This window comes from Trematomus bernacchii, unplaced genomic scaffold (assembly GCF_902827165.1).
Source record: "Trematomus bernacchii unplaced genomic scaffold, fTreBer1.1, whole genome shotgun sequence".
Taxonomy (NCBI): Eukaryota; Metazoa; Chordata; class Actinopteri; order Perciformes; family Nototheniidae; genus Trematomus; species Trematomus bernacchii.
The window spans coordinates 2,376,469-2,402,500 of record NW_022987839.1 but is presented as its reverse complement, the minus strand read 5'-3'; the positions used below and the strand labels follow the sequence as shown (position 1 = coordinate 2,402,500).

Sequence of the window (26,032 nt, the reverse complement as noted above, 5' to 3'; positions counted from 1 at the left end):
AAAGTAAAAATGTTCACTGAGAGTGGCAGGATCTAAAGATTACAGAGTAACTTTGTTTCGGCATTGTTATTGAACTTTTTGAATGCCATTTCTTCTGTTAGTGCCATAAGTAAAAGTAAATTCACCTCCATTATACACGAACGGCGGCGGAAATCATACAGGAAAACATCATAAATAATAAAAAGAAGATAAATAATAAATACAAATCAGGGTTAGATCGATGGTTAGTATTGAGCGGCACCAAAAAACAAACAAAGATGGGCTGAAACAATTATACTATTTGCAAAAACTGAGTATATTTTCTTGATCTGCCTTCTCAAATAAAATGTTTAACTTTTCTCTTGGTTGTATCAGTTCATCTGAATATCTTAGGGTTCATTGGAACAAGGGATTTGGTTTGATATTTGTACTTGCAGCTCTAATTAAAAACCATTCTAATATCTGTACAGAAGTAAATAGTTAGACATAGGTAGCCTGGCTCTGTCCAAAACGAATACAATGAATCTACAAGCACCTTCAGTGGAAAAATACTCTCCTCTAAACATCTGAAGCATCATCCAGCACGAGTCCTGGCAGCATTTGCATTTTTTTCACGCATTTAAAAATAGGAATCGAGGGCATCTCCAAGAGGTGCCCTAAACTCTCATGTTGCTGTTTCACTACTACAAAGATAAGAGAGGGGATGCCTGCATTCACAATGAGTCGATTCAACAAAGCCTGAGCGAAAGTCACTGCAGGCATTTGTTTTTATCTCAGATCACTTCTCTGTCTCTCACAAGATCTCAGCAGAGGAAGGAAGATTCTCCTCTTCTCATCTCTGCTTCTCACTTCTCCTCCATGTCTTCCTCTCTCCTCTGCTGTGGTTCCCTGTTGGAGGAGTGTGAGGGAATCTCATTGACCTAGTTAATATCTTGTGTCTCACTCCACCAATGAGAAGCAGAGCAGACGTGAGGAGAGGAGTAGCGTAGGGACTGCTTTAAGTCCAAATCTGCTGCAGTGACATGCATCCATATCAAGCTTTTACAGAGACTTTGCAGCAAAATCTCCATTTACATTCTGGGCAGCAGAATAAACGTATAAAATACAACTCTTCAGCTAGAGACCGCCATTGAATGTTATGCTCATTTTCAGGTTAATAATTGTATGTTGTGTCTACTGTGACAATTCTCCATGCTTTAATGTTCAAAAAGCCCTTTATCTTTCTCATACTTCATACCCTCTGTCTGAAACCAGAGCCCAGTCTGCTCTGATTGGTTAGCTGGCCGGCTCTGTTGTGATTGGTCAACTGCTTAGAGATGTCCCGCCCCTTAGCCTATCACGTACAATGTGTTGGAGCGCTAGCCAATAGTGTTACATAGTGTTACATAGTGATGTCCTCATGTTAGGGAAAAAAAGTAGTCGTTTCAGAGGGGGGGGGGGGGCTTTAAAAACTGGTTTGTGAATATATTTTAGAATATTAAAATTATTATTAGAATAATAATTGATTCCCTAAAAAGGTTTAAATCTGTATGTTTATCTCCAGTGTAATGACATTTAAAATAGGCGAACCTGTACGATGTGTCAGGAATGAAACTGTCTCCTAAAGTCTAACTATCACCGCCACAAAGCAAATGAGAAAATCATACATTCGAATGAAACCCTTGAGGATGAGTTATAATTCTGAGAGCTGCCCTTTGAAGTTTCAAACCCATGAAAAATGAAATTCCTCACCTGTACGAATTTTTTTTGCCTGTGTTATATTTTACGTAAGTATCAAAGCTGCCACTTTATAATCATAAGAGAGCCGGAAGCATTCGCTGTAGCAGAAATCAAAGTGTTTTTAAATGTCTTCAGACACATCAAGGGACATTTTAAACATGATCTTCAGATATAAGAGACTTGACTCGTGTTACAAATTTTATTTTGATTTGAAGCAGAAGCGAATGTATCCAAGCTGACAAAACGTCCTTTTGACTTTCTGTAGAAAATCATTTAGGATAGTTTACTTTTTCCAGCATTGGTTCAATGATCAAGCTTAATTGCTGCCACATTTATTTTAGGGTTGAAGTCATGTTGACTTAAACATAGTGATATGTGAGCTAAATGCTAATGTAAGCATGTTAAAATGCTCAAGATGGCAACGCTAACATTCAGATTGTGACCAAGTTGACCATTCTTAATCCAAGTGTAGCCGGTTAGCATGCTATCATTTGCTAATTCTCTCTTAAAAACAAGGTACAGGTGAGGCTAATGGGAATGTCATTAATCTTGCAACTATTTTGACCTAAAACAAAAGCATTAAACAAATGTTATTATTCAAATTATTATTACAATGAATTATGAAATTCTGAACCAAATGTCATGACAATCCATAAGTTTAAGATAGTTTTAAAGATATTTCACTGAAATGAACCACATTGTAGCGCTAAAGGGAAAGTCCGTGAGGCATCTACTAAACATGAATCTCTTAACCAAGTTTAATGCCGATATATTTAATAAATGTTGGCATATTTTAGCCTAAAGTGGTGGAACAAATGACAGACAGCCCTCATGCTAAGTCTAACCTACATCTGAAAGCAGCAGGACTTCCTGTGTTGGTTTCTTGGGAGCCTCTCCTCTCACTGTAACAGATTGTATTAGCAGTTATATGTTGGTAGTCCGACAGCAGCTTGGCAAGCTGTAAGTCAGACTGAGTCATCGAGTGTCTCACCTCTCATCCAAACACAAGGAACAGACGGGCCATCAGGAAAAATAAAACTCCCAATAGTATTTAGGGGCCGAAGCCTTGACAGAAATATCGTCCTCAATAAAACTGTTTGTGGACTCGCCAAGGTTTTCAGAGAGTGAAGATGTCGGTGTTTGAATGATGCTGCTAAATGATTATCTTTATAAGGAAGACTTTGGAATAACTTGCAGACTACTGGGTTTTTATTTTCTAATAATGAAAATAGAATTACAGAAACACATTTGGATAGTTTTGTGAGGAGTTGGTCAAGTGAATATTGGACTAATAATCATAAAGCGGTCAGAAACGTGACCCTAAATATATTGTTTGCTAATAGGTGCTTATATGTCAGAGCTTTGTGTGTGTTAGCTTTCTCTTGATTTCTTCTCCTCCTAAAGAGCAAAAGAAAACAACACATGCAGCTTAGGTGAGTCAATATTGTAAATCAGGCAGCGTTTTCATTATTCTGCTGAAACATTTTGGCAGTCAATCAAGTATTTAATTGGTTTTTCGTATAAACGTCAGAAAAAAGAAAGAAAAATGCCATTGGAAAGGTAACTAAGGTAACTTCAGTTAAATTGCTTGTTTTGTCCAAAAACCAACTACATTCAATTAGCTATAATGTAAGACAAGCTAAAGCAGAATATATTTGCATTTTAGAGGCTGGATGTTTAGCATTTCTTTCTAGAAAACTTGGATTATCACTTAATTTCATCGACGTCAGCCCGTGGCTCTGTGTGTCCAAATCTGTGTGTGCCCCTGTTTATAGACGAGACTGCAGGGTGTGTGTGGGGGTCCGCTGCAGTCTGATGGACTTAAAGAGATCATTTGATTTGGCAGGCCGAGGGGTCGGAGCCTGTCTGAGTCACGGAGGGTTGTCCCTGTGTTCGGGCCGACAGCAGCACAGTGACACAGTGACACAGCGCTGCGTCAACACAGAAGTTTGGTCTGTAAGAGACTTCAGGAGAACTCTACAGGCTGTTTACATCAGAGGAATATCACATCCTTTGTCATTTAAAAAGACATGGACATAGGAGGCAGGAGGCACATAGATTATTTGCAAGTACTGGTTTTAAGACAAGATAAGATGGACCTTTAATAATCCCTGTGGGGAAATTCAGTAGTTTAACAGCAACAGGGTAAGGATGAAAAACAGGACAGCACAGATTAATACAATTAAAGATACTATCAAAGATAAAAATTATAAAATAACTATGAAATAAGAAATGAATTAAAATGAACATATATACATATTGGGTCATATATACATATTAGATATATTTACATGTATGTGTGGAAACAGTATGTCTTTTTGGAAATGATTTGCCCAAGTATACATTTGAAAAATTCAAACAGCACTTCTGCTTTTTTATTCTGATTAAGATGAGAATTGCTTTAGCAAATGTTAGCCGGTATATTGTTCGACAGACTTCTAACAGTGTCTTGTCTTTAAGCAACATATTACATCTAAGACATTTAGGTTTCGTTGTTAAACCTGCATTCATTAGTATTTTTGGCCATTATAGTGCCGCACAACAAGAATAAACAACAAAATATTGACTTAAAGGTGGGGTATGTCATTTTGGAGAAACCAGCTCGAGTGCGCTAGAATTTGAAAGTACACAGCCGAAAAAAATCTGCCCCTTCCTTCAGATTTCCTTACAGAGCCCCTCCTCCAACACACACGAACGCGCACATGACCAATGAGACGAGATAAGTTTGTGCACAGATGGAAGGCTGACAGGCAGGTAGGCCATCCAGTTATTTTAGCCGGGCCGGCTCAGATGATTGGTCGTGCTTTTTACAGGACTACGGCTTCCACAGATGACATGTTTTATGTATTTATTGTCAAAGCATTTAATATATTCATTGCTATCGGGATGTATTCCAGCATTCCATGGAATATAACAAAAAGTGTTTCTGAAGTGAATTACCTACCCCACTTTTAATATTGGTGTTGGAAAATAATTCTGCTTTTGTAAAGATACACTGAAACATGGGTATGGTATCAGTGACATTTTATAACTATACCCAGCTCTACACACAATGAGTGTATTTTCCTATGTTTTGAAAGCACAACTCTCTTGTCAGACTGGTTATTTATTTTCAACTCACTACACTTTTAACTTATTTTCAATCCTAGAGCACATAAGCTCCCCTAAAAAAGTACAGAGCTGTGTTTGGTCAAGCTTGCAGTATCCCTCAGAGTCCTCGATCAAATTCAAAGTGCTCTATTTCGGGCAATATACGGCTCTTGGAAGCGGCATGGGGAAATCCCCTGAGCGTTTTGCTCCATAGAAGTAGATTTAGCAGCTTGTATGTGCCTATAGACTCCTGGTGCGTTTGAAGTGAAGCACGCTCCTTATAGGAGATGAGAGGAAGTGGAAGACAGACAGATGCTCACAGCTCTGTGAGGTTGTATACTGCATGCAATCATTATTAAAGGATGACTTCAGCGATAGACAGAGACCTGCCTTCACACTTCGTTACTCTCTAAGGCACGACTTCAAAACAAAAGCTGTGACATCTTTGTGAGTCTTCTCTCTCCTCCACCTTTCCTCCTTGATAATAGCTTATCCTTTGAAAAGTAATCCCCTCTTCCTGTCTAAATCGCCTCTGATATACTATTATACAACTTGAGGAATCTTGTGTCCTACTTTTCCTCACTTAAGCTATCATTTTTGAAAAGTTTGGCAATAAGAAGAACATTAAAATTGCAAAGATGTAAGCGCTGCTGGGTTTACATATTTTGCATTATGCACATATGCAAAACAGCCTGAAATGAATAATTAAACTTTATTGTTTTTGTGTTTTGGAGACGTAAATCGTGTGGCAATTATTCTTTGTTATCATAACCAGTTTTTTAATAATAAAGAATTATTTCTACTCCGAAATCTGTACCATGACTAATAAGCAAACCTTAGTAAGTACAGTTTAGTGGAAATGAAGTGCATCTGATGAATGATTTCATCCCCATGAATCTAAACTTTTGTAAGTGTGACCAACAGAGAGTCAAACCCTAGCAGTGATTAATAAATGATACGTTTAATTCTTTAAAAAAAAATTGTATTGAAACGTTGGTATGCCAGTGTTAATAAGTGCAGGGTTCCTACCGTCATTAAAAACCTGGAAAAGTCATGGAAATTCAAAATGCAAATTCCAGGCCCTGGAAAACAATATTTTTCCCAAAGTTTTGGAAAAGTCATGGAAATGTAACCAAGTTGCATCAAATATAATTTATATTTTATCTAATCGCCGAAATAGTAATACTATAACGATAATAAATACTGTATCGTATAGTAATGAAACGTAAAATGGCATTTAACTGTCGCGGTGTTTTACTGGTGAGAGATTTTTACAATCACGCCCTCTAGTCTACAGTGGCATTAGCCTGTAGGAGCTAGTAGTCAAAGTCAAAGTCAGCTTTATTGTCAAGAATTCTACATGTTGTACATCCAGAAATCTCGAAATATCGTTTCCCGCAGTCCTACAGTGTGACATATATACATCAAACAAAAAACAAAAAGGGCCTAGATAAACATGGTATACATTAAACAAAACAAAGGGCCTAGATAACCGGGGTATACAGTTTAAAGTGTTAATAATATAATTGAAGTGTTCAAAAGTACAGTTTCAGAACACTTAAATTATATTATTAGCACTTTAGTAAGCCTACTATTTGATTTGTTTCATATGCAGACCTTATTTTCCAGCTTACCATGTTAAAATAAAAATGTTTCAGTGGTACCGCTGAGAAAGAGTAATTTCTTTGGTCATGGAAAATTAGGTAAAGGTCATGGAGAAGTCATGGAAAAGTCATTGAAAATCATTGGTGAAAAAGTGTATGAACCCTGTAAGTGTCAAGTATTAAAACCTTAAACTTACTTAACTGAGGGGGGGGGGGTGGAAGAAGAGAGGAAACAAAACAATTAAAATAGCGTTCTTAAGATTTATTACATATAAAACCAACTATAGCTTGTATAGTGAAGTGCATTAAGATCCAAATTAATCATTCAAATGAAAATAAAAAGATTAAATTCGAAGGCAAAATAAATCTGTTGAATCTAAGTGGTTGAAATACTTAAACAGGCAGATATGAAAAAATCATTTTATCTGATAGAACAAATGTAGACCTACATCAAAAAACAGTGTTATTATAGTGTCCTTCCCTGTTGTAGGTTCAGTGAAATACAACTTGTCATGTATTTGTACGATTACTCTTCCAACTGATTAATGGTCTTCCTCTGATGGGACCCTCCATCTGGCCCATAATGTCAGGTAACGGCCCTCAGATTACCCGGGGCCCCTCTGTCGCCTCCTGAGCTCACAGTTCGTTATCTTTACAGCGTGCAGCGTGGCCTTGTGCTCCGCTGTGGGTTTTGACATCATTTCAAATCCTTTATTGGCTCCCCTCCTACTTTTTTCAAGCCACAAAAGATGGCATGTGGGCAGAGACAAGGGCCCCCTCCCTCTTATTACCAGCCTATTGTGAAGCTTTTGACACCCACGAGGGGATAGTGAAGTACTGGGTGGCGGAAAGTGGTGCAGGGCGGGGGACGACCTCATTATCAGCCAGCTGGACAGTCCACTCAAACCCCCCCCCCCCCTCCCCCTTTTTATCCCTCCTCCCATCCAGCAGAGAATAACGCTCTGTTGTCTGCTTCCCATTAATGAGCATAACAAACATAGCAGGAGCCCAGAAGAAGGATCCTATTTGGACTGCACCAAATTAAAATGCGTGGAGCACTTAAATTGCTCGGCTTATTTAACGCTAATGTACTTGCAGGATTCTTACTGTTACTGAGTTTGTTTTGCACTCATTGTTAGTTGGATAAAAGAGTCAGCTACATGTTATGTAATACAGGCTACCAGATAGACTCATTGATATGATCCTTTAAAGGGGCCCTATAATACTAATTTTAATGTTTATATTAGTTTTTCTCTCCTGTAACATTGCTTTAATAATCAAAAAGCTCTTTATTTCTCTCATACTGCCTGTGCTGCAGCACCTCTTTTCACCCTCTGTCTGAAACCAGAGCCCAGTCTGCTCTGATTGGTTAGCTGGCCGGCTCTCGCTCAATCGCTGAGAGATGTCCCGCCCCTTAGCCTATCACAAACAATGTGTTGGAGGAGTCCTAACCAATAGAAGCACGAGTGTTACATAGTGATGTCACTATAACAAATAAATCCAATGGAGGCGTTTCAGGCAGGGGGTTGGATTGTTTGGGAGAGAAACCCCCTCTGATTTCTGCCTTTGCATACCATTTACATGCACCAAAACCCTATATAACACACTACAGGAAAGGAAAACCTCCCAAAAAGCATAGTAGGACCCTTTAAAGGTTTGTTATCCGTGCCTTTTTACCACCTACTTACCGATCACAGAATGAAGACTCCAGACTCTTAATAAAAACTCCTTGGCTCCTGCTCATTATGAGGATCTTAGGAACGGCTGCAGTCCCTTGGTTGATTCTTATCACGGGATAAAAGATCATTAGCTACAGATAAAGTCTTAATTAAAGCCCGGCGGCCATCTTGAGCAGGTTGTTTAGAGACAGAATCAGATAGAGCACAGACGTAATAGGATTATTGTGTTTTCCACTGTAACACTGGTTTGGTGATAATAGTGAATTCAAACGTCTGGTTTCTCTGATTCAAGGTGTTTCCTATTTTTACATTCTCTATTATCTGACCCCTGACGAACCTCTTCATCTTTCATGAGATATCTGTCTAACATTGATGAGAAATATGATACATCAGGTTTTTGATCCACACACTTTACTTGAGCAATAGGATTACATAATCAGGGTGTCCGCGGGGTCTTAAAACGTATTAAAAGTTGATAAATCAATTTAGCAAAAATTAAGGCTATTAAAAAGTATTAAACGGCATTTTCCAAGGTATTACATTTCGTAGCTTGTTTTCAATAAGTATATAAATTGTCCAAAGAGGTTGTATTCTACAGTTTGCCTGAATGTAATCATTGCGTAGGTGTGTAGTGTGATTCTGTGTAGTTTATTTATGGCATCCCGTTGGATTTGACGTCATCTGAACAGGACATCGCACGCTCACTGCTTGATAGCGCGCGAAGGTCCGTTTACGCCGGTTGTTAAACAACATCGTTATGGGGAAATGCAAGTCTGCGTCCAAATGGTTGGAAGATAAGGAGGAAAGACAATCAATACTGTATATAGTAAATGTGAGGTAAAGTGTGTCGCCAATGTAACCGGTTAAAACTCCAAGTGGCGATGAGGTCTTAAAATGTATGGGAAGGGTCTTAAAAAAGGTCTTAAAAGGTTTTACATCTGACTTCAGGATTCCTGCATATACCCTGTAATAGGATCAGCTTATTGGTGCTGTTGGTGTATTGATCGCATGTGTTTGACAGTTAATAATATTTGTATCAGCCTTATCTTCAATGCTAACAGGTGACTCAAATGTGTCTTGCTTATACTATTGATAGGCATACAGGCATTTTAGCAAACAGTCATGACTTAATCCAGAATGTTCTATGATGAAATGTAAAATGTTCACACATATTACTTTTCACTCGCTAGTTTCCTCTGTTTTCCTTTGAAGCCTACAGTATAAACCTGCCTTCATCTTGAGCATTCCTCTACAAACATCTAGGTCATGTACTGAAAATGAGAAATAAGGTTAATTCAAAATCAAAGATGCTACTTTCGCTATTGATGCTTGTGTTAGTGCAGTTACAACACACCTACAACAGGTTACAAAGGCAGCAAGTATGGCAATCTATCGCAGTGTTACCCAACTTACGGACCGCTTATTCACTATCCTAAAAACAAAATTGACTCACACTTCTTGATGTCAAAGAAAGATGAACTATGGGCCTTTTAATGTTTCATTTTGTCTCTGTTTGTTGATTGACTTAACTCCTTTCATTTTGCCCCTGAGCAGAGCGAGTTTAATATCCCCGATCCAGCAGCTCCCAACAACGACGACTCAAACTCTATCGTACTGATCTAATATTACATTGTTGAGTTATAGTTTACATTTTATAAAAGATGTGACAGCTCAGACTATTCGATAGTAGAGTAAATGACTTGTTGGATTTGGTCTCTTTGACAAGGTGTGTTCACAGCAACAAAGATATGTATGCGTGTGTCGCTTTGGACAAACACATCTGCCACCTGAAATAGATTTAGAGATAGAATAACATCAGCGTCATCGTTTGAGTCTCCTTTGAAAGAGAATTTCATAATCTGCTCTGCACCGACTGGTTCCAGACATAAAAAGAGTTGATCCTTGTTCTCTGCATGTCTGAGCCGCTGACGGTCGTTGTGACAGGAACAGGATGGAAACCTCGGTATCTCATTTTTCCACTTGTGATTGATCAGCATTATTTCTGCTCCGGTCAAGTCTCCGATCTTATCCGCTGTGCGTCATGATGAGAGCGGCATGCGGCTCTCTCTCTCTCTCTCTCTCTCTCTCTCTCTCTCTCTCTCTCTCTCTCTCTCTCTCTCTCTCTCTCTCTCTCCTCTCTCTCTCTCTCTCTCTCTCTCTCTCTCTCTCTCTCTCTTTCTCTCTCTCTCTCTCTCTCTCTCTCTCTACCTTTTATCATTATTATTAAATGTCTTTATTGAACAAGCACCATGCGTAAAAATAGATTAATCTCAAAAAGAGAAGAGATGCTAAAAGCTCACAACAATCAACAAACATGTAAACATTCCATTCCTTACACACTTAATGTATATATAATATCCTGCTTTATATTTACTGTAAATTTGTATTTCAACATGTATATTTTCTACTTTCTTAATGCTATTTTATTTCTATTTGAGATGTTTTGTTTGTAGCCTTTATTTAACCAGGTTAAAAAATCCCATTGAGATCAACAATCTCTTTTTCAAGGGAGACCTGCGGTACATTGGTTACACATAAAAACAACAGAAAACAAAAAGGACGTCACAACATAATTACAGGGGTATAAATTAGCAACCTATTCACAGTGACAGGTATCCAATAACATTTCATCCAGCCGTGCTTTAAAATGATGCAAGGGAATCAAAATGCTCAGTTTCAATGTTTTTTGCATAGTGTTCCAAGCTAGAGGAGCAGCGCACATAAAAGCTTTAGTACCTAAAACAGTCCTAGCACTTGCCACATGTAATAAGAACACATCCTGGGATCTCAGGCAATAGCTACTTGCCACTGTCCGTGAGATCAAAGAGCAGATATAAGAAGGTAGTTTACCCAGCATGGCTTTGTAGATGAACATGTACCAATGACTGAGCCTCCGACCAGTAAGTGAAGGCAGACCTGCCTTGGCATACAGGGTACAGTGATGAGTAAGTGCTTTACAGTTAGTAACAAATCTCAGAGCACTGTGATAGGCGGCATCTAACCTTTCCAGGCAATGGGCAGGTGCATTCATATAGATCAAATCACCATAGTCCAGCACAGGTCAAAAGGTCACAGTGACTAGCCTTTTACTTTACATTTTGAATAGTTTATTTGTAGTCTTTTTATTTCTCTAACGTACAGTGCATCTTATCTTATCTTATCTTATTTCCTAGTGCATATCACTCTAGCAATTCAAACAGATCAAAATACAGATGTTTACAATATAAAAGTACAATTGTCTATTTAAATATAACGTTACAATTCATTTAAACTTCTCAAATCACAGTTAAATTATTGTTGGTAAAACTGGTTGCCGAAAATGTGAGCAGGTTTTAAGCTCAGCTGGAAGCACATTCCCATTTCTGAATATGACCATTACCCACCGCTGGCCCGCTGCCAGGCTGCCATCCCAGAATACTTTGCTGAGGAGTTTTCAGGCAGATGACACGGCTCCTCCTCCCGTTCTGTCTGAGCCTCGGTGTCATTTATAGCTGTTAGCGCTGCTCTGCAAACGAGACGACTCTTGTGACACATTGAATTTTCTTTTTTTATAGCCTCCACTTAGGTGTGAACTGTCGTTGGGAGCCAAGGCTTTTTAGATCAGATGTGCTTTAGATGACCTCCAGACAGCAGGGGACTGAATGCCTTTCAGATGAGTTCATGGCTCTTTATTCGTCACCTGAGTGTCCCTTGAGGAGCGTTTTGCTGAGTCTGCGTTACACACTTTTCCACCTGGGAGCTGCACGACAGTCTCTCTGAGGCTTTGTGATACTGTGGAGGGAATCAGGCCGTCTTCTTTTTTCTTCCTGAGCTTAAGGCTACTGCTGCCACCTACACTCTGCTTTCACTTTGGCCAATCATTTTTGCAATGTACACTTCTTTAAATAACAATAATTCAGTTTTGTAGGTTTACACATACTTTGGTGTATAATTGTGCACACATAAGCACTGTAAGAGGAATTACGGGGGGGTTTTTAAAGAAGAAAAATAGAACTGTTATCTTTCATTATAAAAACTATTATAAAATAAAAAAATAAAGAGAAAAAGTTTGCAAAATATATAAATATACAAAGAACTTGGCAGAACAATTTCATGCTTGTTGCTGCAAGAATGAAAACAGGATCACTTTCGCTTCGGTGGCCGACAGGTGCAAACAAGTTACGGCCCAAAACATTTCCATTAGGAGAAACACACGGAAAGATCAAATTCTATGCAATTAAAAAAATTCACATCTACAAAACGCTGCAAATACAAAACATATTTTCAGATTTGTATGTGTTTTGACCCATTTGTGTTTTTATATTTGCATCGTACCTGATGCTGCAGCGCGTTTCTCCGGAAATGTTTTAGGCATTTTCGCTTGTTTGCACCTGTCGGCCACCGTACTATCAGCTACCAAAACATACCGTTGACTGGGTCTCTACAAAAGCAAGAGCAGCAAAAGCTAAGTGTATCCTCACACTGAATCAATTCGTCAATCCTTGGTGTTAAAGAAGTCCTTCCTCTCTCAGGTCAGATTGTTCTCCTTGCTTCTCTCAGTCCACCCATTTCCATGGCAGCCGGTGATGTGCAGCCGGGTCATTAATTTCTGTGAGAAGATGTCCCGGCTTTACTTCTGTTCACAAGGCAACCGAGCAGTGAGGCTTCTCAGCAGAGACATCCTAACTGTTAATTACTTGGAGTTCAAACCCTGGTTCAAACGCATCTGTATTTAATTAATGCATGGTTTGATTCTGGGTAATATAAAGAAATGAACCCACTAAGTATCACACAAATCACCTTATCCAGTAAGGCTTTGTGTGCTAGAGGAAGAAGCATGAATGTGCCTATCAAGGGGTCACAAAGTAAACCGGTCTCAGGACAATTGAAAGGAAAGACATCTGAAATACAATCATCAGTTTTGTTTTTTTCATGTTTCTTGTGAAAAACTTAACGATTTGTTCTGGTCTTTAAAGTGTTCAACACTCCCTTTAAAGCACATGTGTCAAACTCAAGGCCCGGGGGCCAAATCAGGCCCGTGGTGGATTTAATTTCGGCCCGCAGGATAATTTCAAATTACTATTAGATCTGGCCCGCCGGTATATTGCACGCACACCTTCACTCCATCCTGAGGATTTCCTCATCTTAGAGCCTGACCCCAAACATTGATGAACTTGCACCCAAGATGAGATGCCAAGTATCTGGCTTCAACTAGCATCACAGAGCAAACTGAGTTTCAATGGATGTTTCCTTCTGCACTTTGTTTCTTGAGACAACAGGGCATGTTTGGTTTGTTCTTTGAGGGAAATAGTTTTTTTGAAGCTGTTGGCCTGTGGAAAAATGAAATCATAAGAAATGACTCTGGAAAAGCTGCAGACAGAGCCATAAGAAATTAATGCAACTGATTATTTAATGTTTAATGTTGTTTTTATAGGCAATCATTTAAGCTTTGTTAGTTCCAGGTTTAATATGTGCAATAAGTTCATTTCAATACGTTTTGAAATAAACATTGAACCAGTCCGGCCCTCGTCTAGTACCCATTTTCTTATTTTGGCCCACTGTGTATTTGAGTTTGAGACCCCTGCTTTAAAGGAAGGACACACAACTGACTCTAGATAATATTAATAATTACCAGAAATATATTAAAGTTTTGTTTTGAATGTTTTTCTTTTTCTTTTGTTTTCTCTCTCATTGCCACATTTTCTTATCTTTTTTTTAATTATCTCATTTCTATTTGTATTTGATCTTGTTTTGTTGATCACCTGGGTTGAGTTGTTGCATGAAATTCTGCTCCAGCGTTTTTTTTCTATCACTATTATTTTGTAATTTATACCCAAGGGTACTGTGTCACAGGAGAGTTGCCTACTCACCATTTCTTACTCTCTCTTATATGTAGAATATGCAGATTACTTTACCGCTGCACATATTGGGACTGCGCTTTTGCTTGAATGAATCTGAATACATTTAATCTTTGTGGCATGAAGGGACTTTGAGGTGGAGCTGGGTGTAATTAAACATTCCAGAGAAGCTAAACCTGCTAATGGGAGCGCTCACTGAAGAGGAGCCTCTCTTCCACCTGCTCATTTCCTTACCGTGGGATCTGCTGATTCAGCACTACACACATGAGGCATCTGAGAACCAGTTTAACACACACACACACACACACACACACACACACACACACACACACACACACACACACACACACACACACACACACACACACACATACACAATGACTCATCACAAGGCTTGTCTTGTGTTATGTTGTTAAACCTGATTCCCTCTTGAGGACACACTAAATCCTTATTCTCAAATCAACAACATATTAGAAGCTAATTACTGTATCCTGTTGTCTAATTTCCACTCAGCATGAAACAACAACACGGGATTAGCAGAACAACTCCTGGTGAATTTCTCACTTTTTATTTCCCCTCAACGTTGTCTCAATGTTGTGTCTTTGGTTTTTGTGCCAGTTGGCCTCTTGTTTTCTGCGAGCAGCATGCCAGGCAGTCGGGGTTGTTTGGGCAGATTTGTAAAGCGTGAGTGAGAGTGGAGTGACACGCCCCATAAAAGCTCTATTGTGCTCTAAATGCATGTCGGGTCTCAGACTAAGGTCAGGGCGGGCTTAGTGGAGAGGAGCAGTATGATAGTTAACCCTCTGCTGCAGACACACACACACACATTTAATTAACCACACACACAGGCGGCCATGGTGTGCACATGTTGCAACAGAGGATGATGTACAGTAGAACCTGTTTGTGTCAGCATCGCTCTCTATAGCTGCTGGTGTTGATCCCTCAGAGAATGAATGTTCTCTCAATCTGCTATAGGGCCTTTAGGTCTCTTGTGCAAATCCAAGAATAGCAGCACTGTTGACACGTCATATAAAACCTGTTAACTGCCACAGGTATCTTGAAAAATGTGATTCAACATGACAGATACGATCAGTCCAATAATCAGCTAATTAGGATAAGGTGATACGGATCATGGATTTCCTCTATTATACATGTGTAACTTCATTATCATTGTCATTATTTCACATATTGTGATGCATTTAAGGACTGGAGGAAGGGTCGTACATCAGAGAGTATGTCTTTGTATTATTTCTTTACTTAGAGCAACATTAGTTTTATTTGGAGTCTTGTTTGTTTCCATTTGACAAATAATAATCAGTCTTGTGTAGTTCCTTTAGTACACATTGGTATCTACTTAATCCTGAAGGCTGTTTGTTTGCTGCTAAATGCTACACTTGTATTTGATACTCGCTAATTTGGTGTGTCTGTCATTTGACACTGGGCAAATAAAGGGCAGTGGTTTGATTAGAGCCTTCTTTTCTACAAATAGATGAAACATGACGCAGATGAGAGTGGTGAGATTGACCAGGAAAACCAAATCAATGAGAGATGTACAAGAGCCCTCTCTTACACATGTACTAATTTGTTTAATATTCAAGTAAAACATGGATCAGTTTAGCTCTATCTATCCCTATGTGATGGATACTCTCCACCAGTGAGGCGCTTTGTGCCAAATCCCATTTTCTAATTCCCAGAGTAAACAACATTTTCTAATATCCTTAAACGTGATGTGCGGTCACGCCCGGCAGCTCTGCTCCTGCATTAATAAGCATACATCTCTGGTTTCTGACAATAAGGATGTCACGTTCACCGCCGACGAGGAAAGCAATCTCTGGGCAGCGATTGATGTCAAGAAGCAGGGGCGAAAGAGAGGCCGCAGCCTGTTTACAAGATGCTCATATCCGCCAGGGGTTGGCCTGACATTGGAGTGACCTCAGAGACTGCTGCATTCAGCCTGTCTTACTGCCACACACTCACACACTCACACACACACACACACACACACACACACACACACACTCACACACACACACACACACACACACACACACACACACACACACACACACACACACACACACTGGCAGATGTATATAAGCCCACAAAAACGTAGCCTCATATATGCATCGGGACAATAAAGCAGGCACTGACAAAAGCACAAAACATGCACCCACACGTTTTTTGACACATGTGGGAGACTGACAATTGCAGATACTGTATATACACGCATACTGTATACACACATACTGTATACACAAATGTGAGCAGCGCACTCTACTGAATTACTTTAATTTAGTTAGCTTTGACTGGTTTACTGCTTTTTGAAATATCACTGCAACAGCTGCCTCCCTGTAGTCGGTGTGGAGGTTTGTGCAGCATTTTCAACAGCAAATTGACTTCCAATGCGTTGCATGTCTCACATTTGGCTGATGGAGCAAATCCAGCTGCAGTATATAGACCGTGCAGGCCTACTGCAGGTGCTGCAAGCCAAAGATTGATCCGCCTTGTAAAAATAACACACGCCGTATATCACGGTGTAGCAGGCAGCAGCTTTAAACGAAAACACGGCTGAATGTGTCCTTGGTTGCAGAAGAATATTAAATTAAATGTGAGAGACATTTATACATTCATCAAGTGTGTGTGTGTGTGCTGTATTAATTAATTTATTGAAACGGATTACAGTCCAGATTGAGCGCTCATTCATCCAGATCTCCCTAATATAATCTGCCTCTAAACATTTCATAGTGACTTATCTCTCTGAGCTCTCCCGCCGGGTGAGCAATATTTATTCTGTTGTGTTGGAGTCTTAGGCGTCTCTGTCAGGGCTCAGAAGGGTTTATCTGCATCCAGCGGCCCGTTACCGCTCCTTTTGTGCTCTGCCCCCCCCCCTCCCCAGCCCTCCTTCCCGCCCTGTTTCGCTGGTCGCACCACACTTCCTGTTAAATCCCATTACCAGAGCCAGACGCCGCTCTCTGCACTGTTACCGCCTTTGAGGGAAATCAGAAATAGGCCAAGCTGTTGAGTACAGATGCTGCTGAAAATACGCTCGCCGTGTTCCCATTCTTACTCATCCAACACCACCCTAAAAATGTTTTTTTCCCCTCCTTTCATCATTTTTAGTGATGTCATTGGGCGACGTCATCAAACACTCGGTCCAAAAATGCCTCGGTGTGACTGTGAGTGTAATACGCAAATGGGCGTTTTAGAGTAAGAGTTTTTGGTCTCTATCGACATCTGAATGCTGGCTCTTTAGCTGCTTTCAATTTACGGTTTCACTAATTGTCTGTATTAATATTGAACTGAATTAGTAGAATACAAATAAAAGCTTCTAAATTATTATGTTCATATTATTATCTTCACCAATTATTTGCATATTTTATTTGTCTATCATTTGACACTTGGCAGGTAAAGTACAGTGGTTTGATCGGCCAAGCTGTTGAGTACAGATGCTGCTGAAAATACACTCGCCGTGTTCCCATTCCTACTCATCCAACACCCCCTAAAAATGTTTTTTTCCTCATTTTTTGTGCATCAAAAAATGCCTCAATGTGTTACACAAACGGGCGCGTCAGAGTACAAGTTGTTGGTCTCTTCCAACTCCTGATAGCTGGCTCTTTTGCTGGTCAATTCTCCACTTACTTGCTAATTTAGTTTGTCTGCTTGTTGACACTTTGCAGGTCAAATACAGTGGTTTGATTGGAGTCTTTTCTCTTGAAATACATACAAATGTGCAGATGATAGCGGTGAAAGTGAACCAAATGTCTACTTTCCACCAGTTGGGTGCTTTTCGCCAAAGCCCTTGTTTTTAATTCTCTTAATAAACATCATTTTGTTATATCCTAAATTTGATGTGCAGTCCCATGCACTCTCTGCACTGTTACTGTCTTTGAGCAAAATCAGAAATAGTCCAAGTTGTTGAGTACAGATGCCGCTGAAAATACACTCCCATTCTTACTCTTCCTCCACCCCAAAGTTTCCCTCCACACATTGGGATTTTTTTGGTGATGTCATTGTGTGATGTCGTCCAACACTTGGTCCAAAAACGCCTCAGTGTCTTACGTAACCAGGCGTGTCAGAGTACACTTTATTCTTCCTTTCCCTTGTGGACTCTCCAGTTCTTCCAAGAACATGTAGTGAGTTTGTAGTGCTCTGGTTTTCAGCAGCCGAGCACTACGGAGGAAATGTAACCTACTAAACAATGTGCTTTTACTCATGTGTTGAATATATTCCCCTGAGTGACGCTAATGGATGCCAGAATCAGTTTCACACCTACAAACGCACCGTAATGGCGACTTGTGACATTTCTCTAATTGTACTGCAGAGTAAAGCCGGAGGTAATTGTTGAACATAAACACATCATTACCCACGTCATGCACATTACTGATGTCTTTATCTTGATACTTTACTTAACAAGAACTCAGGCATACACACACATTTATGAAACTGGCTTTGAGGGCACCTTTAAATAATGTTCACGCTTTGATGCCTAACTCAAACCTCACCCTTACATAGCTAAACGTCATCCTTAACTAAACGAAACCCGCCTCCATTAATCTTTGAAAATGTTACTGCATCCAGAGGCGATGGGGGGGCATATAAATAGACCTATATTTCTGATTTATAATGAATATTGAGTTGTTGACTATATGCAATTGCCTCAAAAAGGCTTCATGACACCAATATTAAGGCAAAGAACCACCATGGGGAGGTTCCTAGAAACAGCTGTTTGTGGCTTGCAGCACTCTGCTGTCTTTCTGAGTATTGATCTTCTCTGCTCTGTGTCAGTACTATGGACAACACACACACACACACACACACACACACACACACACACACACACTCACACACACACACACACACACACACACAGACACACAGACACACACACACACACACACACACACACACACACACACACACACACACCTTCTACACACAGCAACCTAAAATAAAGTCGTTGATAAACAGGAGTGGGTGACGTCACGACGATCAATATTGCTTTGAGAAAAAACACAGATTGCCATTTAGGCTCTTTATTCTTAAAAATATGACACTGTGGTCTATGGCAACAAGCCTCCCCCAGGCAGCCTGTTTGTTTTTTGGGATCATTTTATGGCTTTTTATTAGAACGCAGTGACAGGAAAAAAGACCAATGAGAGATCGGGAACTACATACTTAAGAGTAATGGTTGCTAGCTGGACTCCAACCAGAGATGTTGTGATCAAATCAACATGAGGGGTTCATTTTGGTTTTGATGCAATGCCATTTTGGTCTGACCCTTACAATTTAATCCATGTACTGTCATAACCTTTGTCCTAGCTCTAGACCTTATCTTACATCCAAATCTTCTACTTCCTCAGCCTCTTCTTTAAATGTTATCTTATATTATAAATGAGGCCTTTGAAGATGGTTTTTCAGCGGCTAAAACAACCTTTTCAACTAAAAACTGCCTCTCAGAAGACACACAATTATACGATTTCAGAAGTCCTTCACGGGTCACACGCTGACGGGGATGTGAAAAGCAGAGAAGAGAAGAAAAGAAGGAGGGAGTGAACGAGGGGAGGGGATAAGACTGGGTAGAAAGGGATGTAGGGTTCAGGAAGGAGGTAGAGGAAAAGGCCAGAGAAATACTGTCAGTCAGTCAGTGCCCACAGCGCCGGCTTCATTCGGTCCCAGCGGTGTAACGACTGTGTAACTACAATCTGCTAATCCCGCGGGCTGGCAGAGGCCCAGAGGACTAAAAACCAGTTGCACCAGTACAACAGATCCCAGACCAGCTGGAGCTGCATTACTGCATGACTGACTGCCACCAACCCGAGCTAACAGGCGTGTGAGAGCAGTGCATTCAGACGAGCATTAAGAGAGACGTTTGGACCTTTTTGCTCTGCTAGAGTACAATTGTGTGTTAAAGTGGGACAAATACAGCCACACTAAGAACAGGGAACTGTGTGTGTGTGTGTGTGTGTGTTAAATTGTAAGGGTCAGACCAAAATGGCATTGCATCAAAACCAAAATGAACCCCTCGTGTTGATTTTATCACAACATCTCTGGTTGGAGTCCAGCTAGCAACCATTACTCTTAAGTATGTTGTTCCCGATCTCTCATTCGTCTTTTTTCCTGTCACTGCGTTCTAATAAAAAGCCCTAAAATGATCCCAAAAAACAAACAGGCTGCCTGGGGGAGACTTGTTGCCATAGACCACAGTGTCATATTTTTAAGAATAAAGAGCCTAAATGGCAATCTGTGTTTTTTCTCAAAGCAATATTGATCGTCGTGACGTCACCCCACTCCCACTGACGGCTCTGCATTGTTTATCAACAACTTTATTTTAGGTTGCTGTGTGTAGAGTGTGTGTGTGTGTGTGTGTGTGTGTGTGTGTGTGTGTGTGTGTGTGTGTGTGTGTGTGTGTGTGTTGTGTGTGTGTGTGTGTGTGTGTGTGTGTGTGTGTGTGTGTGTGTGTGTGTGTGTGTGTGTGTGTGTGTGTGTGTGTGTGTGTGTGTGTGTGTGTGTGTGTGTGTGTGTGTGTGTGTGTGTGTGTGTGTGTGTGTGTGTGTGTGTGTGTTGTGTGTGTGTGTGTGTGTGTGTGTGTGTGTGTGTGTGTGTGTGTGTGTGTGTGTGTGTGTGTGTGTGTGTGTGTGCAGGGCCACATGACGTATAGCAAATACCTTGATATCTATATTGTGACGATAGGGTTGGTGCTTTAACTTTACCCAATGACAATTTTGATAAATTACCCATACATGTAATTATGTGGATTTAATGGCTAAGTGAGTAATTTCAAACAGTTTAAGAGCAAGAACAGCCTTGTAAGTTCAGAAAAATGCATTAATTGACTGTAATGCAGCCTTAAAACCAGGAAAAGACAAAATCGAAGAAGATATTGAATCTCATATAAAGACTCAATCCCCATCGCCAAGTACGCAGGTAGTTCAACAATATCATCCGCTCTGTTTCACACATTCAAGCTGCATCTATATAATAAAAGCACACAAAAAACTGCTAACGTGTATGTATGTGTGAATTGCATATATAGTTGTTGTGTTTGAAACAAGCATTCGGAAGCTAACATATCCTCAGTGTTTGAGTCAGATTTCAATGCAGTGGATGTCAGTGGTGACTCAGGCGGAGGGTGAGTGTTTAGCTCTAAGGGAGAGACACGCCATCTGTTGCAGGGATCAAACCTGTAGCTCTGCAGCTCTGCCCTCTCTGCTGAACTTCTCTATCTCCCATTGCAGTGTTTATGTGACCCCGCTTTGTGAAATGCTAATCTTATTGATCCTGTATGCAGTGAATAGGATGGGGGTGTCTGAGCGGGATGCTCTACTTCAACTCAAATCTGTATAGTTCACATTCACATTATTTCCCAGGAGTGGTACTAGAGTTTTATCGGCTTGCATTCTGATAAGGGAACAACTTGTCAAATTCAATTGTTGTGTGTAGATAGCAGTTGCTTATATGAGATAATATAAATTAAAGGGGCCCTATTCCCTATTCATATTTGTATTTTGTACCTCTACTGTGACATCTTTCTCATACTGCCTGTGCTGCAGCACCTCTTTTCACCCTCTGTCTGAAACCAGAGCCTACAGAGTACTGATAAATGTGCTGGTATTTATATTTTATATATCTGAACTTTGATCTGTTTTATAATAGTTAGTGTGATGGAGACTATGTAGTGGTTTAAGTGTTGATAATGATGTGTGTACCTGTCGAGGGACTGCAGATGAAAATGTGTTAATAGCTTAATCCGGGATAAATCAAATATTATCTTTTTGAGATTGATGTGTTTTGGTCCCTGTTTAATGAAGATATTATAGCATTTCTTTTTAAAGTGCTGTTAGTCACTTAATTACAATTTTTTAATTTTCACGACACCAATAAAAAGGTGATTTTAGGAAAAGGCTCACAGCACGCTATTTGTGTTCAACTCCATAATAATATTTATTCCTTTAGTGTCTGATATCCTTTTTGAGATGAAGTGATTAGATTAAAGGTCACACTGCGGTTTACACAAATGCTTTTCCAGGTAATTGGCTCAGACAAACAATTTGATCATTATTCGCTTCTCTCTGATCACATGGTTGTTCCTTCAACCTCGGATTGACTCCTGTGTACAGTAAACAGGGATCCCGGGGGTTGTGGGGGTCTTTGGTTGTGAGGAGCTTTGCACAAGATGCCATCTAATCCGCTGTCTCCCCAGAGAGATTAGCCCCGTCACCAGGGCCGGGTATTAAAACACGACTGGTGTTGGAGATACTGACACACGCACAAAGCTGTGACTCGACAGTCTGATGTAGACCGTTAATAAATAACGACTAAGCATGTATTTCAGTCTGTCATTAAATATCAACTATTATAGTCTTGGAGAGGATTCCAGAGGTTCAAGTGGGTTTTATGAAACTATAAGAGCATTGGTGCGGTTTGCCATGAGTTCAACATTTTATTCCTTGTTGTTTTTGATCCTGGTACATTTTTGATAAGGGCGCTTGGACCAGATTTATGAACATGTATTCATAAAGGTGTTGGAATAAATTCAATTCAAACTTTTTATTTGTACTATAGTTCCTAATTGAATTTAAAAATACTAATTGCTTTTTCTAATAGTAAGTATTTAGTTCATTCAGGGGCTTACCATAACAGGCTTTATTTCAGATTATGTATTTATTGAATTAACAGACAACATGCTATTTGCTACATGCTACATGCTACATGGTATTTTGTAATATATATTTATAAAATAATGGTATTGCGGCCATATCCCCCAACTCTAGTTTCTTGGCTTCTCTTTTTCCTATAGTATAATACACTTTTTCTCAACGTAATGTAGGTGATATAGATTCTGTTTTATAGTATAAGTAATCAAATATAATGCTTATAATAATACATATTCATGATAATGAGAAAGATGGCTCTTTTATTGCTGTTATATGTACTTTTTTGTTTTGGATGAACGACACCTGCCATTCAGACCATTGGTATCCATTATGTATTAATATTGGTGTGTAATGGGATATGTGTATAGTTACCCTCCTTCAACCATTACAACGTGTATTCACTCTCTGTCATTTGGACATTAAACTATTTGGAACAGCCAAAGAAAGTGAACTTGACAAGTTAAATATATAAAATCTGTGGAAAACCATAACATTTGTGGCGTGAAAACATCTAAAAACATGTTGAACACTTTATATAATTGATTCGAGGCATGGGTTGACCTAAAAACATGCACTATTAATCTCTCTGCATTCAGCGCACAGTGTATTGATGCCTTTGAATGCACCATCGGCACAGAGGTTGAGTTTGGATCAGACAGACACTTCAAAAGAAGCTGTGAATGGAAGAGAAGCTCGAAACTCTCCTCTGTATGTATGTGTCAGAAATTCTGTGTTTTCTTCAGTAACACGCAGATGAAAGGCAAACTAGAAAATATTGATCATTTAAACACACCTTAGCTGGAACCAAGGTCTCTTGAGCATGATACTTCAGTAGAAATGTATCAGCTGAAGGTCAAATATGTCAGAGAACTAGACAATAAGAAGGCACAAATCCCTTTCTGTCACTCCTGTGTTTTGGAGCACTTTCTAAGCGGGCGCTCCCTTCCTGTCGCAGAGCCAGAGCCTGAGTCAAGGTCCGTTCCCGCTGCGGGCGAAACAGGTTCACCCTCACACTTTCCATCTGTCTGGCCATGAATGATTCACTCTGTCCTACTGCTTCAGTTTGGCTGAGAACAGAGCTCGTACAGTGAAGAGTTTGCTTTATACAAAGTAAAAAACATGAGAGAAGGAGATGAAGAACATTGTATCCTTAAACAGCTGCAGCTGAAACACGATGAATAATCTTCTGTGCGCTGACTGAGGTCTTAACTGAAGGGAAATTCAGTTATAGTCAAAATTCATTCCACACATATTTCACCTTTTTGGCATTTTATAACAAAACCAATGAATCAATAAGATGAAAGGAATCCTTTGATGCAGCTTTAGTAAAATGATCTCCGTTTGACTTCAGAGGTAGAAGTGCTTTGAAATACGATCGCCACCCTCAGATCGGAAACATTAATATCAAGTTCTGCTTCCTTGAAAGGAGCCACGATAACTGATCACCACAACCTTTAAATAACTCTTCCAGGGCGGCAGTCTGTTCCTGGAAATGCAGTTCACACTCTGCATTTATAGACAGGGCTTTCTCCCTCTGTCCTCCTTTCATTTCCTCGCTCCTTTCACTTCTCTTATCTCTGTCTTCTTCAGCCGTTGCTAAGAGAAAGTGCACAGACTTGATAAAAATGAATGATATTTATTAGTCGCTAAGACTAAGCTGGTGTGCAGAGGACTCTGTTTTATCCAGGCTTTGCGTCCCAGGCCTTCAGTCGTATTATCTGCAGATTTCAACACTGGACAGGCAGATGCTTTCCTCCCCGAGCGCCATGTGTCACTGAATCTGAGCCGGGATAAGACGTCCATCACACTGAGCTCAGAATAAGATCTGAAGCACCCTGGTGCATCATTCGTAGAAAAAGACACAACAGCACATCCTCGTTATCTCAAGTATTTCTGAACCTCATGCTGAGCAGAATTGTCTGAAGAGCTGATTTACTTTAGAAAAATAAAACCCCTCTGCCCCTCCACTGACTCGCAGTCACACTGACATGCTAACCAGATGATATTATATCACGTGATCTTCAGTCTGCATTAGTGTAAATACTTCCTTATTAGATTTATCTTTGACCTGATGATGGAAATGTTATGTAAGATATCCACACAGATTAAAGTACTTCAGGCCTTCTGCAGAGGCTGCTTCATACGAGGGGAGTTGGTGTTCATGTTAGCAAACACACATTTGTTGCGCTGTTGCTTTGGGGTTGTGTTCTACCCTCAATATGTGATTGTTGTATAAACAATGGCATCATGATGTATGGAAATATCAATAGCGCCTTCAAAATGCTGAAATCTGAACTATTGAATTCCCAAATTGTGTTTTATTGCTGTTATCAGTGTGCTGTGTGTCGGTTTGTGTAATTCTGTTTCCCTTTTGCAGCTCCACTAAGTGTTTTAAGAATAGTCGAATAACGGTTTACATGATTACATGTTTAACATCCTTCTTCCTTCTTCTCTTACAGACTGCGCCAAGGAGAAGAGGAAGCAGGGAAACATTTAAAGACAAGAAATCCTCAAGTCAGGTACAAAAGATATATGTATTCTGTATCTTTCAAAACATAACATGTTTTATTTCATAAACAATAAAGGTGTAGACATTCTATATTGTCCTTATTGTCAACAAATTAAATGAAAACACTAACAACAATGAGTGATTAGTATTATGGTCATAAATCTCCAATGTTGACTAAAAACAATTAAAATCTCATTATTGATCCATAGTTTTTCAATTAGGAAAATGTGTCTTAATTACCATCATTTATTTTGATTCAATCCCACATGCATGGTCCTCCTCTTGCAAATGTGGATTAATCCACCGTTTAAAGTAGTCCCTAACAACAACTTTATTTCTTCTTTAAAAAGTTTGTTGACAATAACACAATAGCCGCGTTCACGCCGCAGTACTTTTCCCACTTTAGTTCCGATATAGTTCCGAAATGTCGCGTTCACACCAAAAAGAGCCGGAACTAAAATTAGTTCATGAGAACCTTTTTTCCCCCTTTGCTAGAGAGCAGGCACTTTCGTGGGAGAAAAAGGTTCCTATGTCTGATTGGATTGCAAACAACGCCCCGTAAAACTCCCAAAAAGGTTTTGTGAAGCCGCCATTTTATCATCCTCGCATTAGCATTATTAGCATTAGCATTAGCCCAGCGAACAAACGCAGAGAGACTAACTTATGGCAACACAAAATAAAACATGGGAGCGGTGGAAATGAGGAGGTGTCGGCCTTCTGGCGATTTACTCGGAAGGCTTCAGTAGAAGCTGCTGGGAGTCCTTTGGGTGGCAGTATACGCCGTGAAGTGGTTTGCGGCCTGCCAGTAAACCCAAAGCAGAAGAAGAAGAAGTGACGTCAGCGGCTTCATTTGCCTAATCCTTCCCCAGGAACTTATTCCGGTGTGAACGCGATCTGTACTCATGAACCTTTGTGGGAAAAGTACTGCGGTGTGAATGCGCCTAAGTATAGAATATCCCCA

At 39.9% G+C, this 26,032-nt stretch overlaps 1 protein-coding gene across 1 annotated transcript in view; it reads left to right on the top strand.

Moving 5' to 3' along the window:
• The window catches only part of LOC117500269 (microtubule cross-linking factor 1), a 74,997-nt gene that overhangs the window by 11,249 nt on the left and 37,716 nt on the right, over positions 1-26,032 (top strand). Inside the window, 1 exon segment of the mRNA XM_034153080.1 lies at positions 25,022-25,081. Within this exon segment, the coding sequence (XP_034008971.1) occupies positions 25,022-25,081 (60 nt within the window).